The sequence below is a fragment of the Pseudorca crassidens genome, chromosome 4, assembly GCF_039906515.1.
Source record: "Pseudorca crassidens isolate mPseCra1 chromosome 4, mPseCra1.hap1, whole genome shotgun sequence".
In the NCBI taxonomy this organism is placed as follows: domain Eukaryota; kingdom Metazoa; phylum Chordata; class Mammalia; order Artiodactyla; family Delphinidae; genus Pseudorca; species Pseudorca crassidens.
This window is the reverse complement of record NC_090299.1, coordinates 114,358,327-114,377,984: the sequence shown is the minus strand read 5'-3', so window position 1 is coordinate 114,377,984 and position 19,658 is coordinate 114,358,327. Positions and strand designations below refer to the sequence as shown.

General features: G+C 42.6%; 1 protein-coding gene across 1 annotated transcript in view; it reads left to right on the top strand.

Moving 5' to 3' along the window:
* Positions 1-19,658, top strand: part of SCD5 (stearoyl-CoA desaturase 5) — a 156,900-nt gene that overhangs the window by 90,662 nt on the left and 46,580 nt on the right. The window contains exon 3 of the mRNA XM_067736399.1: positions 12,852-13,057. Coding sequence (XP_067592500.1) covers positions 12,852-13,057 — 206 coding nt within the window. The remainder of the gene's footprint in view (positions 1-12,851; positions 13,058-19,658) is intronic.

Genomic DNA, 19,658 nt, shown 5'->3' with positions numbered 1-19,658 from the left:
CACAGGCTCGGTAGTTGTGGTACACGGGCTTAGTTACTCCATGGCATGTGGGATCTTCCAGACCAGGGCTTAAACCCATGTCCCCTGCATTGGCAGGCAGATTCTTAACCACTGTGCCACCAGGGAAGTCCACCATAATTGTTTTAAATTACCAGTCTGATAACTCCAACATCTCTCTCGTATCTGAGTCTGGTTCTGATGCTTGTTTTTTCTTTTAAGATGGTAATTTTTTTGCCTTTTGGCATACTTTGTAATTTTTTGTTCAAAGCTGGACATGATGTACTGGGTAACAGGAACTGAGGAAATAAGCTTTAGTGTGAGGTTTTATGCTTATCTGGCTAGAAATTAGGCTGTGTTACCTTGTGCTATAGCTGTAGTGGTTTCCTCTAGTGGCCTTGTTTTTGTCCTTCCTTTGCAGTCTCTGGGCTTTCCTAGAGCCTTCTTCTTAAACAGGAGTTAAGGCTTTTAGTTCTTTCAGTCAAATCCCCTGTTATTGTACAGGAGCCCTATTGACATGGAGGTGAGGGGGAACATCCTCAGTCCTGTGACTAGGTCTCAGTCTTTTGTTGAGCTGGAGCTGAGTATTTACCTCCCCCCAGGCTAATCAGGCTTTGGTAAAACCCCAGTTGATTAAGCTCTGGTAAAATCATTTCTCTTGAGGACAGATCTTGCTAAGGGGAGCAGAGAGATCTGCCTTGAATTTCAAAATGGTTACTTTTCTCCCTCTCCTGCTGGAAGAGCAAGGGGATTTTTGTCAGTTGATCATAGTGAGAACCTGGTAGGGATCCTGGAGGTAAAATTCATGAAAGTGTCGGGGCGCCTGGACTACCCCCTAGGAGCTTTTAACTCTCAAGCTCGTCCATGCTAAACCTCCAGCAATTCATCAATTACACCTTAAAGTATTCCTACCCATCCTGGCACCAGCTGCAGACTTTTCCTCTTAGACCTCTGCTCCTGCTAGACTGTGATTCTCCGTAACTGCCTGTCCATCTCTCTAGTTTTTGGTGCAGCAGTTTGCCCCATGACCTCAATTCTCTGGATCTAAGAAGACTTGTTGATTTTCAGTTTATTTGGCTTTTTTTTCTTGTTGCAAGGATGGAAGTAAATACTTCCAAGCGCTTTACATGTCAGACTGGAAAATGGAAGTTACCGTGTGATTCATAAATACGTCAAGTGAAACACAGGGTTATGGGCCATGAACTTTGGCAGGTATATAACAACAAAACAGCAACAATTATTGAGCCCTAACTACATACCAGCACTTCACTATGTATTTCAGTGATCTGACAATACCCGTACAAAGTAGATACTGTCATTTTCCTCATTTGATAGATGAAAGAAAGAGACTACGTAACCTGTCCAAGGACATACAGATTTAAGACTAAGACATATAGAAGGGGGATGCACGTGCAGGCAGCTTGACTCCAGAGGACACACTCTCACTGCAATGCCCTAATGCCTGTCCCAGGATCAAAGTGTCTATTTGTCTTTTCATTTGGTAAATACGTGCATTAAGCATCGTTCCCAGCACTGGAGAAAAAGATGGACAAGGTCCTTATCCTCATTAATGTGTATATTCCAGTGGGAGAGAGAGCAAATAAATAAGCAAACGAATAAACAAGTTTATTCAGAGAGAGAGAAGAAGGTGAAGAATTTTTTTTTTTTTTTTTTTTTTTTTGCGGTACGCGGGCCTCTCACTGTTGTGGCTTCTCCCGTCGCGGAGCACAGGCTCCGAACGCGCAGGCTCAGCGGCCGTGGCTCACGGGCCCAGCCGCTCCGCGGCGTGTGGGATCCTCCAGGACTGGGGCACGAACCCGTGTCCCCTGTATTGGCAGGCGGACTCTCAACCACTGCGCCACCAGGTAAGCCCAAAGATGAAGAATTTAAACACAGTGATAAAGAACGCCAGAGAGGGCGGCTTCTTTAGAGAGGATGATCAGGGAAGATGTTGTCGCTGAGGAGGTGACATTAGAGCTGAGACCTAAGGGAGGGAAAGGTATGGGAAGAGCATTCCAGACAGAAGGAGGAGCCGGAAGTGGGAACAAGTATGTTGCGTTCAAGGAGGAGCAAGATGGCCCATGTGGCTGGTCCAAGGGAGTGAGGGAGAAGATGGTCACAGGAGAGGCCCGAGAGCGGGGCAGGGCTCTGTCAGGCATAGCAAGCAGTTTGCATATTATTTTTAAAGTCCTGGAAAGGAACTGCAAGATTTTAGGCAGGGGAGCGACATGCCTCATGCATTTCAATGGCAAAAGTGAGCCTCAGACCACCGTCATGAGACCTGGGAGATGTTGTACCAGATTCAGGATGGTGGACCCACCCCAAGGCTGGGTCTCCATGGGGAGAGCTTGTTGAGGAGGGAGACTGCATGTTGAGGCAGTGCCCTCGAGGACAGCTCAGGGTGTTAGCAGCAGCGTGGAGTGGCAGTTGGTTAGAAGGAGAAAAAGACATGCCGTGGACTCAAGAATCCTTGCATGGCATCCCGTGCAGGTCTGACTCTCAGGGCAGAGATCCTGTTTCAGGGTGTGCCGTCTTCCCTAACAACCACCCTAAGCTTCAGATGTACAGCCCTTCTTCCGCATGGCAGAAACAGGTTCACCTTCCTCTGGCAAGATGGGTGGATGTGGTTGGTTTCCTCCTGCTGTGTCAACAGGCGGCGGCAGAAGTGGTCCTGACCCTGATGCCCCAAGAAGTCTTCCTGGTGTGGTTTTGGAAGATGACTTGCACACCTGCCTCACGTCATCTCCTTCCACAGCATCTTGCCCTCCTGGGCACCTTTGGAGTCAAGTAGAAAGGACAAATAGCTTGGCTGTCTCTGAGCTCTGGTGATACATGGATTCATCAAAGCGTTGTTGTATACATGCTGCTTTGTGGCTCCATCAGTATTGCGGGATACTCTGACAGATGACGGGGTGGAGGTGGGAAGCAGGAGAGAGAAGAAACTCTCCCGGGGCTGCTGCATGAGGCCCAGCATTTTCCCTCTGTGCCTGCCTGGTAGGATTAATCACAATTCCTACCAATAAAAATGTCCCTTTTAAAGTAGAGATTAAGATGGCTCCACGCCCCTAAGATGCTTCACCTCCTCCTTTGTTGTGGGTCTAGGTCAGTGGAAGCAGGTGACATGAGTGAAACCACCTCAAGGGAACGAAAAGGTGATAGCCTGGAGTGTCCTGAGAAGAGAGAGCAATTCTGTAGATGGACATGCCAACCAGTAGGGCTAGTCCCTCTCTCATGTTGCCCTCCCCAAATAAAACAGAGACTCTTTATACAAATCTTACCCTCTTTGTAGTACAATGGATGAATTCCTTGATTAAATTTAATCAAGGTGATTAAATTTTGTAAACAAAAAATGATATACTTTAAAGGCATACAGAGAGTTTTTATTGAAAGAAATACTTGGTAAATAAAGTCGAGGGTATTTTTGCAAACAAATAGCTACCAGATTTTTATATGTTAATTTGGTTCCACACCTATATTGGATGAAAGTTACTCTTATTTAAGATGAATTCCACCTGCAGTCCTGTCAATTTGGAATCTATTCTGAAACATATTATCAAGCTAAATGTTTCATCCTGCCTTCTTTTCACACAGAAGATGTTTAGTAGCGCACAGGCAGGACATCCCCTTCCCCTTATCCGTGTTCTTCCCCTACTCCTCCCAGCCTCCTAAATCCCTACTCCCCCACCAGTTTCTCCTGGAACCACAGAAGGTTGGAGCTGAGGGACCTTAGAAACTAAGTCTAATCCCTTTTCTAACAACTAAAAAAACTAAGGGCCAAATATCTGTGAATATTTTTGTTTGTTTATTTTTCCACACTGTCTCCAGAAATGCTTATGGAAGTTGAAGGAGACTGTGTCACAATGCAATTCCTTGACAAGCTACTTCTTCCTGTACCTGCCACCAGGTATTTGGGCTGAGCTAGCACGTTGTCACTTCTTATTCTTCATTCCACTGCTATCCTGCCAGACACTCTTATGTTGCTGCTTTCTAGGTTTCCCAACCCACTGATTATTTTGCATTTTGGATGATTTCTCTCCCAGCTGCCTTCATTTGCATTTTTCCTAAATCAGATCTCATTGTGATAATTTCTATTCATATTTCTAACCTCTTTAGATCCATTTGTGTTATTTCTCTGTCCTCAATGATGTCTGCAGCACCTCCTAACTTGGCACCAACCAAAAATGTTATTAAATGTGTACGCCTTGTTCCCAGTCATTAATGAAGGTACTAAATAAAGCTAGATCTAACAGATCCATTGGGGCCTTCCATTAGCTGCCTCCCCCCACCCCATCCCCATAGATATTGAGCTGTTTTTCATCTTTGGTTCTTGTTTATTAAGGTTCAAGCTTTTCAGTCATCCTGTCCTAGTTCCTACTAGCACCAACCAGAGCTCTTGTCACAAATGTTTCAAGGATGTTTTTTCACATGCTTTATTAAACTCTAAAGGTACAATAGCTATAGAAGTCATTGAATCAACAATTTTAATTAATGGTAAAATTTATAATTTCATATGCCAGAGGAAATTTTTAGCCTTGCTTTTAAAAACTCTTCTAGAAGGCAGACACATTTGATTGTCTTTATGTCTCCTATTTATTCTTCTATAGCTTTTTGTGTAAATCTGCTGGTTAATTCTCTTTGAATTTAAAGGTGCATAAACCATTATGCGCTTGTGAGGAACACAAGTGATATATATGAAATGGCCCTTGTCATGAGAAGCTTATGATCAGATAGAGCAGGCTAGACCTAAGTATAATGAGGAGGGACTCTAACCAGACAATGAGGAGTTAAATTGCTTGAAAGCTTCATACTGGTTCTTAGGGCTGCAAAAATAGGAATATGAATTAGGATGTTAAGATAAAGCCTAATGCAGAAGGGAAGTTTTGAGCTGAAAACTCAAAAGGTAAAAAGGATTTGCATAGGCAAGGAAGAAGTGGGGGAACATAGGGAAACATCTGAGCTAAGGTAGAGAGAGAGGAATGATCGTGACATCCTGTGTGGGGTCTCGGAGCAGTAGAAAATCAGTCTGATTGAAGAAAGAATCTGACTGGTGTAACGTCAGTTTGCAAATCCAGTTGACTGTATAGCATCTCTCACTGGACGTCTCTTAGGCATCTCACAATCAGTGTGCCCAAAATTAACGTTGTGACTCTACCCTCTCTCCAAACTACTTCTCTCCTAGTTTTCCCCACCAGAAATATGGGTGTCATCCATGATTTCTCTAGTCCCCTAATCACCCCTCATCCAATCTTTTATCCAATCTCTTGGATAAAAGTTCTACTGCTCAATTATATCTTGAAACTGAATAATTCTCATTTCTGCCACTCTCTAGTCCAAGCCATGACTGTTTCTTGCCTGGACTACTACAAAAACTGAGCACTTGCCCCTCTCCATATTGCAGCCAGAGAGAACTTACTGAAAATTAAACCACTCTCTAGCAAGAAAAGAAAATCTTTCAGTGGCAGAGCATTGCCTTTGGAATGAAGTCCAACCTTGTTATCATGGCATAGAAGCCCTGGTGTGATCAGGCTTTACACACCAGTGCTCTGTTTCCACTCCACATGGGTGTACTTCAATGCAATTGTAATACTAACCATTTGAGTTGGTTTCAGATCCACAAAGAAAAGCGCCAGTCCTCCACATGGATGCCCGTGCTTCAGATCCAGCCATGAGCAGGGGTCTCCAGGCCCCCCGTATCTACAGACTCAGGGCTTCCCACAATTCCCTCATGTTCAGTAATTCGCTGGAACAACTCACAGAACTGAAGAAAGTGCTATACTTACTATTTCAGTTTTATTATAAAGGATACAAATCGGGACCAACCAAATGGAAGAGACACACAGTGGGAGGTCTGGGAGGATCCCGCATCCAGAGTTTTCTCGCCCCTCCCTGTGGAGTCAGCTCACCTCACCTTCCCTGCACATCAGTAGGTTCATCAGCCAGGGAGCTCCTCTGAGCCTGTGTCCAGAGCTTTTACTAGAGTTTTATTAGAAAGGCATGATTGATTAAATCACTGGCCATGTGACTGAGCTCAATCTCCAGTCCCCTTCCCCTACCAAAGGGCCAACCCTCTAATCACATACTTGGTCTTTCTGGTGACCGGCCCCAATCCTGAAGCTATCCAGGACTCCCTACTGAGTCATCTCATTAGCATAATGATGTCACTCCTATCACTCAGGAAATTCCAACAGTTTTTGAATCTCTGTACCAGGAACCACTGGGGACAAAGACCAGGTATATCTTTATTTCACCACAAAACCTCCCAGACCTCATCTTGCACCACTCTTGCCCTCCATGCACAGACATGCTGGTCTTCTCGTAACCTCTGGACTGTGCCACGTCCTTCCCTGTCCCTGAGACAATTCCCTTCTCCCTCTCTCACTCCCACCCAACTCTCACAGCCTAAGATTACCTGATCAGAAAGTCCTTGCCTATCTCAATGTCGCCCTTGTATCTCCCCATACTTATTTGCTGCATAGCACCTGATTTTATCTATGTTTGTCCCCTCCATAGAATATAAACTGTTTGAGGACATAGCCTTGTTGTCTTGTTCCTTCTTTATCTTCTAGCACATACCAACATTCAGTACATATTTGTCAAATTAAAGAATAAATAAAGTGGGAAAGATAAGAATATTAATGCCATTTGAAGCTATTTGATTGTTAAGAAGAAGAAATGTTTAGGCTTGATGAGAAAAGTAATACAGAGAGGTTGTCAAATCAGAAGCAAGAGGATGATAGGTTTGGGGGGCATATGAATATGGGGAGTATGATTGCAGTGTACCAAATGTATTGTGGAGGGGAAAGGACTAGAGGCAGGAGGCTTTAGAAGACTATTCCGTTGGAGCAACAAAGGCAACAAAAGCCTGTGCACCATAACTACTGAGCCCGTGTGCCACAACTACTGGAGCCTGCGCTGTTAGAGCCCATGCTCCGCAGCAAGAGAAGCCACTGCAATGAGAAGCCCTCACACCTCAACGAAGAGTGGCCCCCGCTCGCCACAACTAGAGAAAGCCCACGTGCAGCAACGAAGAGCCAACGCAGCCAAAAATAAAATTAATTAATTAAATAAAAATAAAAAATATGTCTTACTCAAATACATTCTTGTTGTAAGAGATAAATACTGGAGTAACAAAAGAAAATATGAGACCCCCTTTCTTACTTTGCAATCTTTTTTTTTTCTTTTTTACTTTGCAATCTTTAAGTTTTGTCAACAAACACTTTTTTAAACTGTTAAAGTTGGCTTTTCAACATTTGCCTGGCTCCTAAAACTTCCCCAGGCTGAGTGGCACAGGAGGACTAGGCAGCAAGTGGGGACTTGTTCTCTCGAAACTGCAATTTGCCAGGTGGTGAAGACTGCTGCCAGGCTTTTCTTGGGGACTTTCTGGGCTCTTCTTACAGATTGCCAGTATTATCTGGAGGGAAATCAATACTGACCCAGTATCAACAGTGGGGAAAGCACCGAATGTTCTTCACTGTTTGAATAGTACGGTGTTGGCATCTGAACTGGGGGAGATTAAATTCAGACCCCAGAGACTGAGATAAAGTCTATTTCAAGTGAGCCTTAGGGTCCCTAAAGAGTGGAGGCCACAGCATCTTTCCCTCTTTGACCCCCTTGATAAAATGACCCTTTTTCTCAGACAGGACATCATTACTCATAAGACACACACACACAAACATGCACACACACACACATATACACACGTTCTACTCTAAAACTTGCCTATTGAAGCTAACATGTTGGTCCTAGTTTCTTTTTCACTACTGACTGAAAACAAAGATGTATTATGAATACAAGTGGAATTCCCTTTGGCTATATTTTGAAGCCACCTGGTAAACTTTCCCTTTTGGAATTTTAAGCAGCCACACAATTGAATTAGGGGACAGAACAACCACACTGGTGTCTGGTCAGAAGCAAGCAACTGTTTGCAGCTGTGCTAGGGGAAAGCCAGTCACTGGTTCTGCTTTCAGATCTGTTGACTGGGACAAGCTAAATGCTGTTTAACTTGGCCTTCATCTTGCTACCCAGAGCAAATTACGTGGGCCTTAAAAGACAGTTTCCCCTACTGCCATTTAAAGGACTTGATTCAAGAATTTATTCTGAACATAAAAGGAAGTTGGGGAAGAGTAGTTTTGACAGAGTGGGTTGCTTCAAAATCTGCTTCAGTGGAGCTTTTGAGATTGATTACCTTTGCTCAAGTCCCAGAGAATACACAAAGGCTGTGCTTATGGAGAAAAATCACCACATGATCAATTTCAATTTCTACAGTCTCAACAGGGATCCCATTTAGGGATATTATCTATGATGGAGAGGGAAGTAATAGAGGTACAACACAAAGGATGGGTTTAAGTGAGGGCACTGTCACCCTGGTTGTGGTGTGATTGGTTGGTTAGTGCTAATAAGAACGAAGATAGGAGAAGGGTGACGTAAATACACTATCATGTGTAAAACAGATAGCTAGTGGGAACCTGTGGTATAGCCCAGGGAGCTCAGCTTGGTGCTCTGTGATGACCTAGATGGGCGGGATGGGGTGGAGGATGAGAGGGAGGCCCAAGAGGGAGGGGATATATGTATACATATAGCTGATTCACTTCACTGTACAGCAGAAACCAACACAACATTGTAAAGCAATTATACTCCAATTAAAAAAAAAAAGAAGGCAGAAAAGGTAAGAGAAAAAAAAAAAGATATATCACTGACTGGATTACTAGATGAATATTACGGCTTCATAGTTTTTCCTAACCTGGGGCTGATGGCAGAAGCTGGGTTATTTTGATTCTGGAGTATAGAAATTTTAAAATAATGTTTCCCTCATATTACAAAAGAAAAACTTGATCATTATAACAACGTAGAAAATACAGACAAACTGAAAGAAAAAATTAAAAATCACTCAACTGCCCCACTCCCTACGGAGAACAACTGTAAACATGTTGACTTATACTTTAAAATTTTTCTGTGCTTAAATACATATTTTTATTAAGAATGCATTCATTACTGCATCTTTTATTTTGAAAACTGTCTTTCACTTAACTACCTTCTACCTCATCTCTCCATGTCAGTACTACAATATCCCTTTTTGTGAGTTTTTAAATACACAACCAACAGATGCTCTTGTTAAAAATTTCTGAGTATAGGATAAAATATAAAAGTATTTCTCCTACCTCCCAGTCTTACCTCCCCTAAGGTAACCCTAAGACTTTTTCTTAATATTTCACACACACACACACACACACACACACACACACACACACACACACAGAGTATTCAATTAACTAATGTATCACAAGGTACAAAGTCAAATCCTGTTATGTGGAAATTCAGGGTTTTTCCAAGTTTTCACTTCAGTGAGCATCCTTGTGATTAAATATTTGCACACAGCTATGATTATTTCCTTAAAATAAACTCCAGAAAATGAATTGCACAATTTTAGCGCTTTTAATACATGCAGCACATTTGCCCTTCACATGGTTTGTGCCAATTTCTCCCTCCCACCCATACTCAACATTGAATTTTAAAAAATCTTTAAAAGTATAACACATATAGAAAAGTGTCCAAACCATGTGTTAGCCCTGTCCAATATGGTAGCCACCAGCCACATGTGGCTACTGAGTACTTGACATGTGGTTGGTCCAAGTTGAGGTGTGCTGGAATTGTAAAATACAAGCCCAGTTTTGAAATATGGGTACAGAAAAATATCATATAAAATATATCATTAATGATTTTATGCTAATAATATATTGAGTGATATTTTGGATGTAGTATGTTAAGGAAAAATATATGATTAAAATTGATTTTTTACTTGTTTATTTTCACTTTTTTAGTGTAGCTACTAGGAAAATTTAAATCACATATGTGGCTCACAATTGTATTTCTCTTGGACAGCACAAAGAAGGACGTGGTATGGCTTCTTGGGTAATGAAACCTGCTGTCCTGATTGGCTGTCTTCCTCTTCCTCTCCTGTTCCCCTGACCCCACCCCTGCCTGTGCCTCAGTTACAGCTAGCGCTCTTAGAACTAATGTAGCTCCCTTCACCACAACAATTCTTTGTCAGGAGTGATCAATAAACACAGGGTGAGTGTCCACTATTGAAGGCAATGGGGTATTAAGACCGTGATCTACCAGAACCGACCATTAAGTACAAACTGGAAGTTGCAAGTTGAATCATCTGTTAATTGATTTGTTAGAAAGTGTACGTACTTAGGCTTCAGGAATTGCTGCTGAGTCCAGCATCATGCCCCTATTAAAATGTGCACGCAGAGCATGGACAGACGGAATACGCACACTTGACAAGTCAGTTTGTTGATGGAAGGTCACCATCTCTTGTCGGCCCTCAGCTTTCCCTTCCTCACACATTGACTGTACTAAACACACCCTCGGTACACACACCTTTTCATCAAACACAAATGCTCTTCCCAGGTTGGCAGAAGCAAAATGCAGATAAGTAGGAAGAAGAGGGCCCAGAGATGACCATGTGAATCTTACTTCCTTTCTGCCCTGTTGTTGTCTTACATCTTGTTCTCTGAGTCACTTTTTCGCTGGACTCAGCTTTAGAGTTTAAAAAAAAAAAGATTTTTTAAAGTACATCTTAAAGTATTTTTGGCTCGATTGTATGCTCGATTATTTGGAATGTGGCCCAAATCCTTGCTTCATTCCACTGCTTCAAAGTAGCTTCTGTCTGGAAGGCATTCAGGTAAGGGGGATTAAAATAAAGAAATATCTCTGTTCCATCTTGTCTTCATCATCATTCTTTTGTTGTTCTATCATGCTTAATTTTATGAGAATAATGTTTCTAGCCCTTTGGAACTCTCCACTTAGAGTTTTCTCTTTAAAAGACTCTCCCTCCCCTAAACTTGAAGAATAAGGGAAATATCTTGTGGAAACGAGTGTGAACTAAGAACCGAAGGAGCACCATCTTTGTTCCGTTATTGGTTTGACTTACTAGATGAACTTGAATACATGTCTTCTAAACCTTAATTTTGCCATCTGTGGACTAGGGACAGAGTGTTCCCCCTCCTTCCTATGTTTAGTTGGGTTTGCAATAAAAGCAATAAACTGGATGCAAAAGTAATAAATTATTCCTTGGGCTGCAGTGGTCTTGACATTTGAAATTCCTTCCAGACTCCAGATTCTGTGATTATAAATAATAAATGCTTTCACTCTTTCCAACCACTGTGTTTCAACACACTGGTAAAATTTAAAGACCTCTTTCTTATCGCAGTAAGCCAGGCTACAATTTTTACCTTACACAGATTGCTAAGCACATTTTTCCCTCTTTATATTCAAAGCTGAGCATATACTTCTTAAGGTCTTTCTACCTTCCCTCTTTCTGTCCCATTACCCAAGGGTTAAGCAAATTTTAAAAGTTTTCAATGGTGCTATAAAATGAACAAGGTTGAGTTGCCTTCCAGCAGCACTGGTTGAGCCAGAGAGACAAAAACTCCATGAAATATTTTTTGGTTAAAAGAACTGTTAAAACTTTGAGGATAAAACAGTTCTCTCTCTTCTCATCAGCATGAAGACGCCAATATCTGTGAAATGGCAGATTCCTAATGAAAGCATGACTAAGTACTGAATAGTATGGTATAAAACATTATTACCTTTTTTTTTAAAAAAAGAGCTTATACACTATATATATTTATTTTTATTTTCAGATTATAGTTGGCCCTTGAACAACTTGGGGGTTAATCCATCTATAATTTATCATTGGCCTTTCCTATCTGCAGTTCCTTTACCTTCTCAGATTCAACCAACCTCAGACCGTGAAGTACTATTGAAAAATATCCGTGTGTAAGTGGACCTGCACAGTTCAAACCTGTGCTGTCCAAGGGTCAACTGTAATTTTCCTACCAAAAGCACTACTTCCCAACCTAATTTGTCATCTCAAAGCTTTGAAAGCATTATCAGATAAAAACAAATCTGAGTATACATCGAAAGTTTATAGGTCTCATTGGCCCATGGCTATAGCTAAGATTTCATTAACAGTGTCAGCTGAAATGCTGCCCTGATAGCTCACCCAGGACCTCCAGCTCCTGTCACTCTCTCCCGTCACCAGAGGGTCAACAGGCTGGTCCCCCATGTGTGCCTGAGCCCCACCCTGTCTGTGGGTTTGGCAGAGTCTGCTGGACTCTGATGCTTCTCCTTCCTTGGGCACCAGAGTCTCTCTTGGGATTCCAGTGAGTGCCCCCTGCCCCTCAGGCATTGCTGCTTCTCCACGTTGTAGATTCGGCCAAGTACACCAGATTCCACAAGGAGCCTAAGTCCCCTCCCCTCCTTTCTGTGACACACTGTTAGAGCAGTCCTCAAACAATATTATTTGTGCCTCGGTATTTTGCACAGATTTGGTGAAGTACCTCTTTGCATTTTTACTTACTGACTTCCTCTTTGCCGTGTGTTGGACATGAACTCCATCAAAGCGGGGGAGGTAGGGCAGAGAGAGCCAGACCAAGAACTAACCCCGTTCCATACTCAAGGTTACACCTCTCCTCTGACCACCAAAACTTGAGGGCAGATGTCTGTCTTCTTGACATGAACGATCTCCCAGGAGACTTCGGTAACCAGAACTTTCTGCAGGTTTCCCCACTAGTTCACTCAACAAGGCTGAACCTCCTGCAGTGGGCACATTCCAAAGACAAGCTAAGATCCTCACTAAGTGAGGATGTACTCTTGTTTGGATGAAAACCACCCCAGACCAACCCCCAGCGACTGAACTTGAGGTTGAGAGATTGCGGTTGAGGGTGGGAGCAATATAAATCAGTGAGGAGGGGAGGGGGTGGGGCGGGAGGAGGGGAGGCTGAGAAACTTTGGGGAAATTGCCAGGGTGTTTTAGCCCTTCACTCAGGTCTGCATTCTCTCTGCAGAACGACATCTTCGAGTGGTCCAGGGACCACCGAGTCCACCACAAGTACTCGGAGACGGACGCTGATCCCCACAACGCCCGCCGGGGCTTCTTCTTCTCCCATATCGGGTGGCTGTTTGTCCGCAAGCATCGGGATGTTATCGAGAAGGGGAGGAAGCTTGACGTCACCGACCTGCTGGCTGATCCTGTGGTCCGGTTCCAGAGAAAGTAAGTGAACGGACACCATCGATTGTCCCTGAGCGACAGGACCTGGAGACAGGGCACAATGGGGTGCAGTAATATCCCCAAGCAGTTCTCCGCATAGCACTTACCCTGACGATTGGGTCTTCTTGTTAGGATTGCCGTCTGTTTATTCATTCCTTTTTATTTATTTTAATTTTTTTAATATTTTTTTATTATATATATGTATATTTTTAAATTCATTCCTTTTTGATCATTACGTTTTCCCCTGTTCACACATTTGTTTTGAATTTGATTTTGAAATGGATTTCCTTTAAGCCCACTTGTCATTTCCTTCAGACCCACCTGAACTACTGATTTCATGGAATGTTTCTGTAGTTGTCCTCGCTTGCTCATTCATGTTTCCCTGGGGTAGCGAGGAGGAAAGAGAGGACTTGCTTATTTTAGTGACACACTTGACTTCAACAGGACTGGACTCCCGCCAGGTCCCCTGCTCTGTTCTCCCTGAATTCTCTTGTAGTGAGGCCTCCTCTCCCCCAACCCTTGGAAATGGTAACACCAGTAGGTTTCTGTGCAGGGAAAACGTGACCATGTAACAAAGAGCCTCAAAATGCTTGTGTGCACTAATGGTGTCAGCTGAGCATATTCAGTCCGTCAGCATTTGCAGGGTGGATCTATGTTCAACAAGCACATGGTGAAAGCTTGCCTGTTATCGTGCTGGCAAGTGGAGGGCAACCATGGTTCACGTTTTAACTAGGGAGCTGGCCTAGACTCTATCCATGTTGGTCTGGATCTGTCAAGTTGGCCACAATGAGAGCATTTATAAATGGGCTCGTTGCCCCAAAGCAATGGATTTATGTGCAAAGAGGGACAATTTGGGGATCACACTCTGGTGAGAGCCTTGAGATAATATGGTGAACAAGTGGTCACTGGACACCATCTCCACTGACAGGCAGGAGTCATTTGAGGACTCATTCCAAACAGAATCTCCCAATAATGGAAATGGAGGCTGTGCCTTTGACACAAGAGATCCTTGCACGAGAGGAAGTATGGCTGAGAAATGTGCTCATTTTCCCCTCAGTGGATGGTGGTTGCAAAGGCTCACACTCGCTCTAAGGCTCAGTTCCAGCTGTAAAATGGGAATAAGAGTAGTACCTATCTCTTACAGCTTTTATGAGGACATAATGAAAAAAAATGTATGAGAAATGTCTGGCATTTATATAGTAAGAGCTTAGATCCGTAATGTCTCTTATTCCACAGGCAGTGGCAACTCCAGAGGATTCCCTGTCTTTCCACCCCCTGCTTCTGTTGGCTTCACCATAGGGTCTTCTCTGTGCTCCTCCATACAGCTCTTTCAGGTGGACACAACCAGTATCAATAGCCAAAATTTTATAGTAGATGTTTTAAATTTACAATTAAATGATTTGTTGATTTTGATTTTTCACCATGACAGTAAAAGAGGAAAATCTGCAAAATTCAGAAAAGTAGAAAGAAACTCATGCGCAGTCCAAACACACAAACACAGCCACGGTTCAGATTCTGTAGTATCTCCTTCTATATTTTATGTGTATATTTGACATATTTTACATGATGGCAGTCATACTGCTTATATAATTTTATGTCTTGACTTTTAACTTCAGATTATCTTGTAAACACCATTATCAAAGGCTGCATGGGTTCACCGTTTGAGTGTCATAGTTTATTTAACCATCACTCTGTGATGGGATACGTATGTCTTTTCCAATTTTGTGATATAAATGATGTTGCTATACAATTAGTAATGCTTTGGGACAATCAGACCTTAGATTAATTTGAAGATCTCAGATGAAGAGGCAGAGGATCTTCTGTTTTATTCCTGAGAACCAAGCTGAGAATAATAGTCTCTGACCAAAAAAAATGGTTTCTCTGACCAAAAAAATGGAAGTTTTTTTTTCATCTTTTCCCTTTAAAAAATATGGTAATCTGATTCATTAGGTGTATACTCATGGTACCTACATCCAAAGACTATTACTAAATGCAGGCAGAAGAACAAAGGCTATTTCGGCATTTTCCTTGAATAGTTATCTGAGAACATCTTTCATTTCCAGTCCAGTAACCAAAGGAGATTGTAGCTATCAGAAACCACTCACTCATATTATCATCTCTTATATATCATTGAGGTCCTGCTAGAAATCGGTGCTGAGAATACGACCTTAAAGATTGGTCTCAGTTCCCCCAGAATTTGCAGTCTAGCAGGGAACCCACAAATTAACTTACAGACAATTATGCTTTAGAGAGAAGAGTGCTATAATAGGGTAGAATAGATGGGGAGGTGGATATTTATCATGTCTCTCATTTCATAGAACTATATAGAGCCATTGAACTTTGGAGCTAGGAGGGACCTTACAAATCAGTTAACCCCTGCCTTCCATTTTCCTATGAAAAAACTAATAAACGAAATTTAAATAGAAAGTTGGGGATAGAAGTTCTGTCAGTCTGTTTGGGCTGCTATAACAAAAATACTATAGCCTAGGTGGCTTACACAACAAACATTTATTTCTCACAGTTTTGGAGGCTGGGAAGTCCAAGATCAAGGCACCAGCAGATTCAGTGTCTGGTGAGAGCTCTCTACCTAGTTCATAGATAGCTGTCTTCTGGCTCTGTCCTCACACGGCAGAAGGGGCAAGAGAACTCTCTGGGTTCTCTTTCATAAGGGCCCTAATCCTATTCATGAGGGCTCCACCCTCATGACCTAATCACCTCTCAAAGGCCCTCACTGCATTGAGGATTAGGTTTCAACATGCAAATCTGGAGGGGACACAAACATCAGTCTATAGCAAGTACCTACATCTCAGATTATTTGCGTAATGTCCTTTGGATTATGCCTCGTTGTCTGAAAGGAGCTACAACAGTTCTCTGCAGTGTGGGTGGACACTCATGTCCTTTGGTAATTATCCAACCTAGAGAACATGGAGATCCATAATCCAAAATGAGGCTTAGAATTACTGAACTAAAGGAAGAGAGCTTCCAAGATACACAACGATACTGTGGCCATTTGGGCGTTTTTCATGTTCATAAAGCCAGGTTACCAGTCCTGACAGTCAGACCATGTGGAGGAGATAAATTCCTTAAGGAATAAGTCCTTGCACATAGGGGTGGGAGCTGGAGTGGTCGATCCTATCAGCAGTGGCACTGTCATATCAGGTCTCAGTCCCTGCTCCCCTAGGCTGAGTGGGGGGCTTCCTGAGAAACAGAGAAAGGTGCCCAGCTCATTTGGGACACAGTCCTGGGCCATTTCAGTGGCACCTCTTAGAGAGTCCCTCTCCTGGTCACAATTCCCATCCGTTTCTCTGTAGTCCTCCTAGGGCAAAAGTCCCTGTTCCAGTTTTGGTGGCCGGGGTTTGTTGCTGATTCCACTCCCTCCTAGGGAGCAATGTTTGTACAAAGAGACCCAGGTAAACACTTGGAGAGTTTCCTCAAACAGGCAGATGTGTAAATGAGAAGGACCCAGGATCTGGAGACTCCTCCTTCAGTCAGAACACCAGCACCAGTATTGCAGTTGCTTGATCCACAGTGCGTGGCCATCCTAATGACAGCTCACCAAAGACAAGCTTGCCTGAGAGCCAAGCTTGATCAGCTTTCCATTATACAGTCTCATAAAAGAGAGAAGATAGCAGCATTAAGGGTAACAGGGAAACAGCACAGTTCAAGCTATAGTTCCAGGCTTTTCCTCTAAAAGATAACTTTACCAAGGCTGTTACAAGTAGTTAACTGGACTACTTCAGGTTTCTCTCTATTGTCAAGCTGTGAATGATGAAAAGGCAGGCATTAGGAGGTGAGAGGGAGAGGAGCCAGTGGTAGCACATTTAGACTGTGGTATTTCGGGTCCCTGCCCTGGCCCCTGTGCCTTCAAGGGCCATGCTTCTCCCTGCAGGGCGAAGAGATCACAGGGCAAAGGTGCATGCCACCTGGAACCTCCTCCCACTTCTAGACTGTGCCTTAGGGTCCTAGGATCCTAAAATGCCCTGCCCAAGTGGCTCTGAGCTCACTTTCAGAGCCTACAGCAGCCTTTCCCAGGCTCTGTCCTCCTAGAGGGAAGTGTGTGCCCCATAGACCCGAAGAGTGGCCGAGGGGCAGTGTTGGCCTGGGGATGAGCTTAGAAGCATGGGCTTGGATGTCCACACAAAGCAGACAGAGCTGGATTGGGAAGAGAAGGGATTGGGCTACAAGCTAGGGGCTCCCACCTCTGCTCTTGGCCTAGGCCCTGCAAACGTTGGGGGTGAGTCTAGAAGGGCCTACTTATAAGGTTGACAGTGGGTCTGTCAGTTGGGAATTGTGTTTGGCTTAAACAAGATAGAAGTTAGTTTCTCTCACATGTAAAAGAATCATGGAGGTCCAGGTTATGGCAGCACAGGGCCAGTAGAGAACTGGATTCTTTTACTTTCTTGCTTCTTGAGGTAGGCTTGTATAGCTATAAACTTCCCTCTTAGAATTGCTTTTGCTGCATCCCATAGGTTTTGGATCATCATGTTTTCATTGTCATTTGTCTCTAGGTATTTTTTGATTTCCTCTTTGATTTCTTCAGTGATCTCTTGGTTATTTAGTAACATATTGTTTAGCTTCCATATGTTTGTGTTTTTTACGTTTTTTTCCCTGTAATTCATTTCTAATCTCATAGCATTGTGGTCAGAAAAGATGCCTGATATGATTTCAATTTTCTTAAATTTACTGAGGCTTGACTTGTGACCCAAGGTGTGATCTATCCTGGAGAATGTTCCACGCGCACTTGAGGAGAAAGTGCAATCTGCTGTTTTTGGATGGAATGTCCTATAAATATCAATTAAATCATGATCTGTCCATTGGTGTAAGTGAGGTGTTAAAGTCCCCCACTATTATTGTGTTACTGTTGATTTCCCCTTTTATAGCTGTTAGCAGGTGCCTTATGTATTGAGGTGCTTCTATGTTGGGTGCATATATATTTGTAATTGTTATATCTTCTTCTTGGATTGATCCCTTGATCATTCTGTAGGGTCCTTCCTTGTTTCTTGTAACATTATTTTAAAGTCAATTTTATCTGATATGAGTATTGCTATTCCAGCTTTCTTTTGATTTCCATTTGCATGGAATATCTTTTTCCATCTCCTCACTTTCAGTCTGTATGTGTCCCTAGGTCTGAAGTGGGTCTCTTGTAGACAGCATATATATGGGTCTTGTTTTTGTATCCATTCAGCAAGCCTGTGTCTTTTGGTTGGAGCATTTAATCCATTCATGCGTAAGGTAATTATCGATATGTATGTTCCTATGACCATTTTCTTAATTGTTTTGGGTTTGTTTTTGTAGGTCCTTTTCTTCTCTTGTGTTTCCCACTTAGAGAAGTTCCTTTAGCATTTCTTATAGAGCTGGTTTGGTGGTGCTGAATTCTCTTAGCTTTTGCTTGTCTGTAAAGCTTTTGATTTCTCCATCAAATCTGAATGAGATCCTTGCTGAGTAGAGTAATCTTGATTGTAGGTTCTTCCCTTTCATCACTTTAATTATATCATGCCACTCCCTTCTGGCTTGTAGAGTTTCTGCTGAGAAATCAGCTGTTAACCTCATGGGAGTTCCCTTGTATGTTATTTGTCATTTTTCCCTTGCTGCTTTCAATAATTTTTCTTTGTCTTTAATTTTTGTCAGTTTGATTACTATGTGTCTTGGTGTGTTTCTCCTTGGGTTTATCCTGTATGGGACTCTCTGCACTTCCTGGACTTGGGTGGCTATTTTCTTTCCCATGTTAGGGAGGTTTTCAACTATAATCTCTTCAAATATTTTCTCAGGTCCTTTCTCTCTCTCTTCTCCTTCTGGGACCCCTATAATGCAAATGTTGTTGCATTTAATGTTGTCCCAGAGGCCTCTTAGGCTGTCTTCATTTCTTTTTTCTTTATTCTGTTCCACAGCAGTCAATTCCACCATTCTGTCTTCCAGGTCACTTATCCATTCTTCTGCCTCATTTATTCTGCTATTGATTCCTTCTAGTGTAGTTTTCATTTCAGTTATTGTATTATTCATCTCTGTTTGTTTGTTCTTTAATTCTTCTACGTATTTGTTAAACATTTCTTTCATCTTTTCAATCTTTGCCTCCATTCTTTTTCCGAGGTCCTGGATCATCTTCACTATCATTATTCTGAATTCTTTTTCTGGAACGTTGCTTATCTCCACTTCATTTAGTTGTTTTTCTATGGTTTTATCTTGTTCCTTTATCTGGTACATAGCCCTCTGCCTTTTCATCTTGTCTGTCTTTCTGTGAATGTGGTTTTTGTTCCACAGGCTGCAGGACTGTAGTTCTTCTTGCTTCTGCTGTCTGCCCTCTGGTGGATGAGGCTATCCTCTTTTATCTTTCTGCTCCACCATCCTTAGCATGTGACTTTCAGTCTTTCATTCTGAGGTCCAAGGTTACCCCTAGAGCTCCACGCAAAAGGAAGGTGGGGGGTGGGGTGGGGTTAACACTGCTCAATTGAGTCAGTTTCCTATCAGGAGATTTCCCAGAAGACACTCACAGCTGATCCACCTAACTGTATTTGCACTCAAGGGAAATTAGGAAATGCAGTCTCTTGGATGATGTATTGCACCCCTGAATAAAATCCTGGTTTTGTTTCTATGGAAAAAAGGGTGA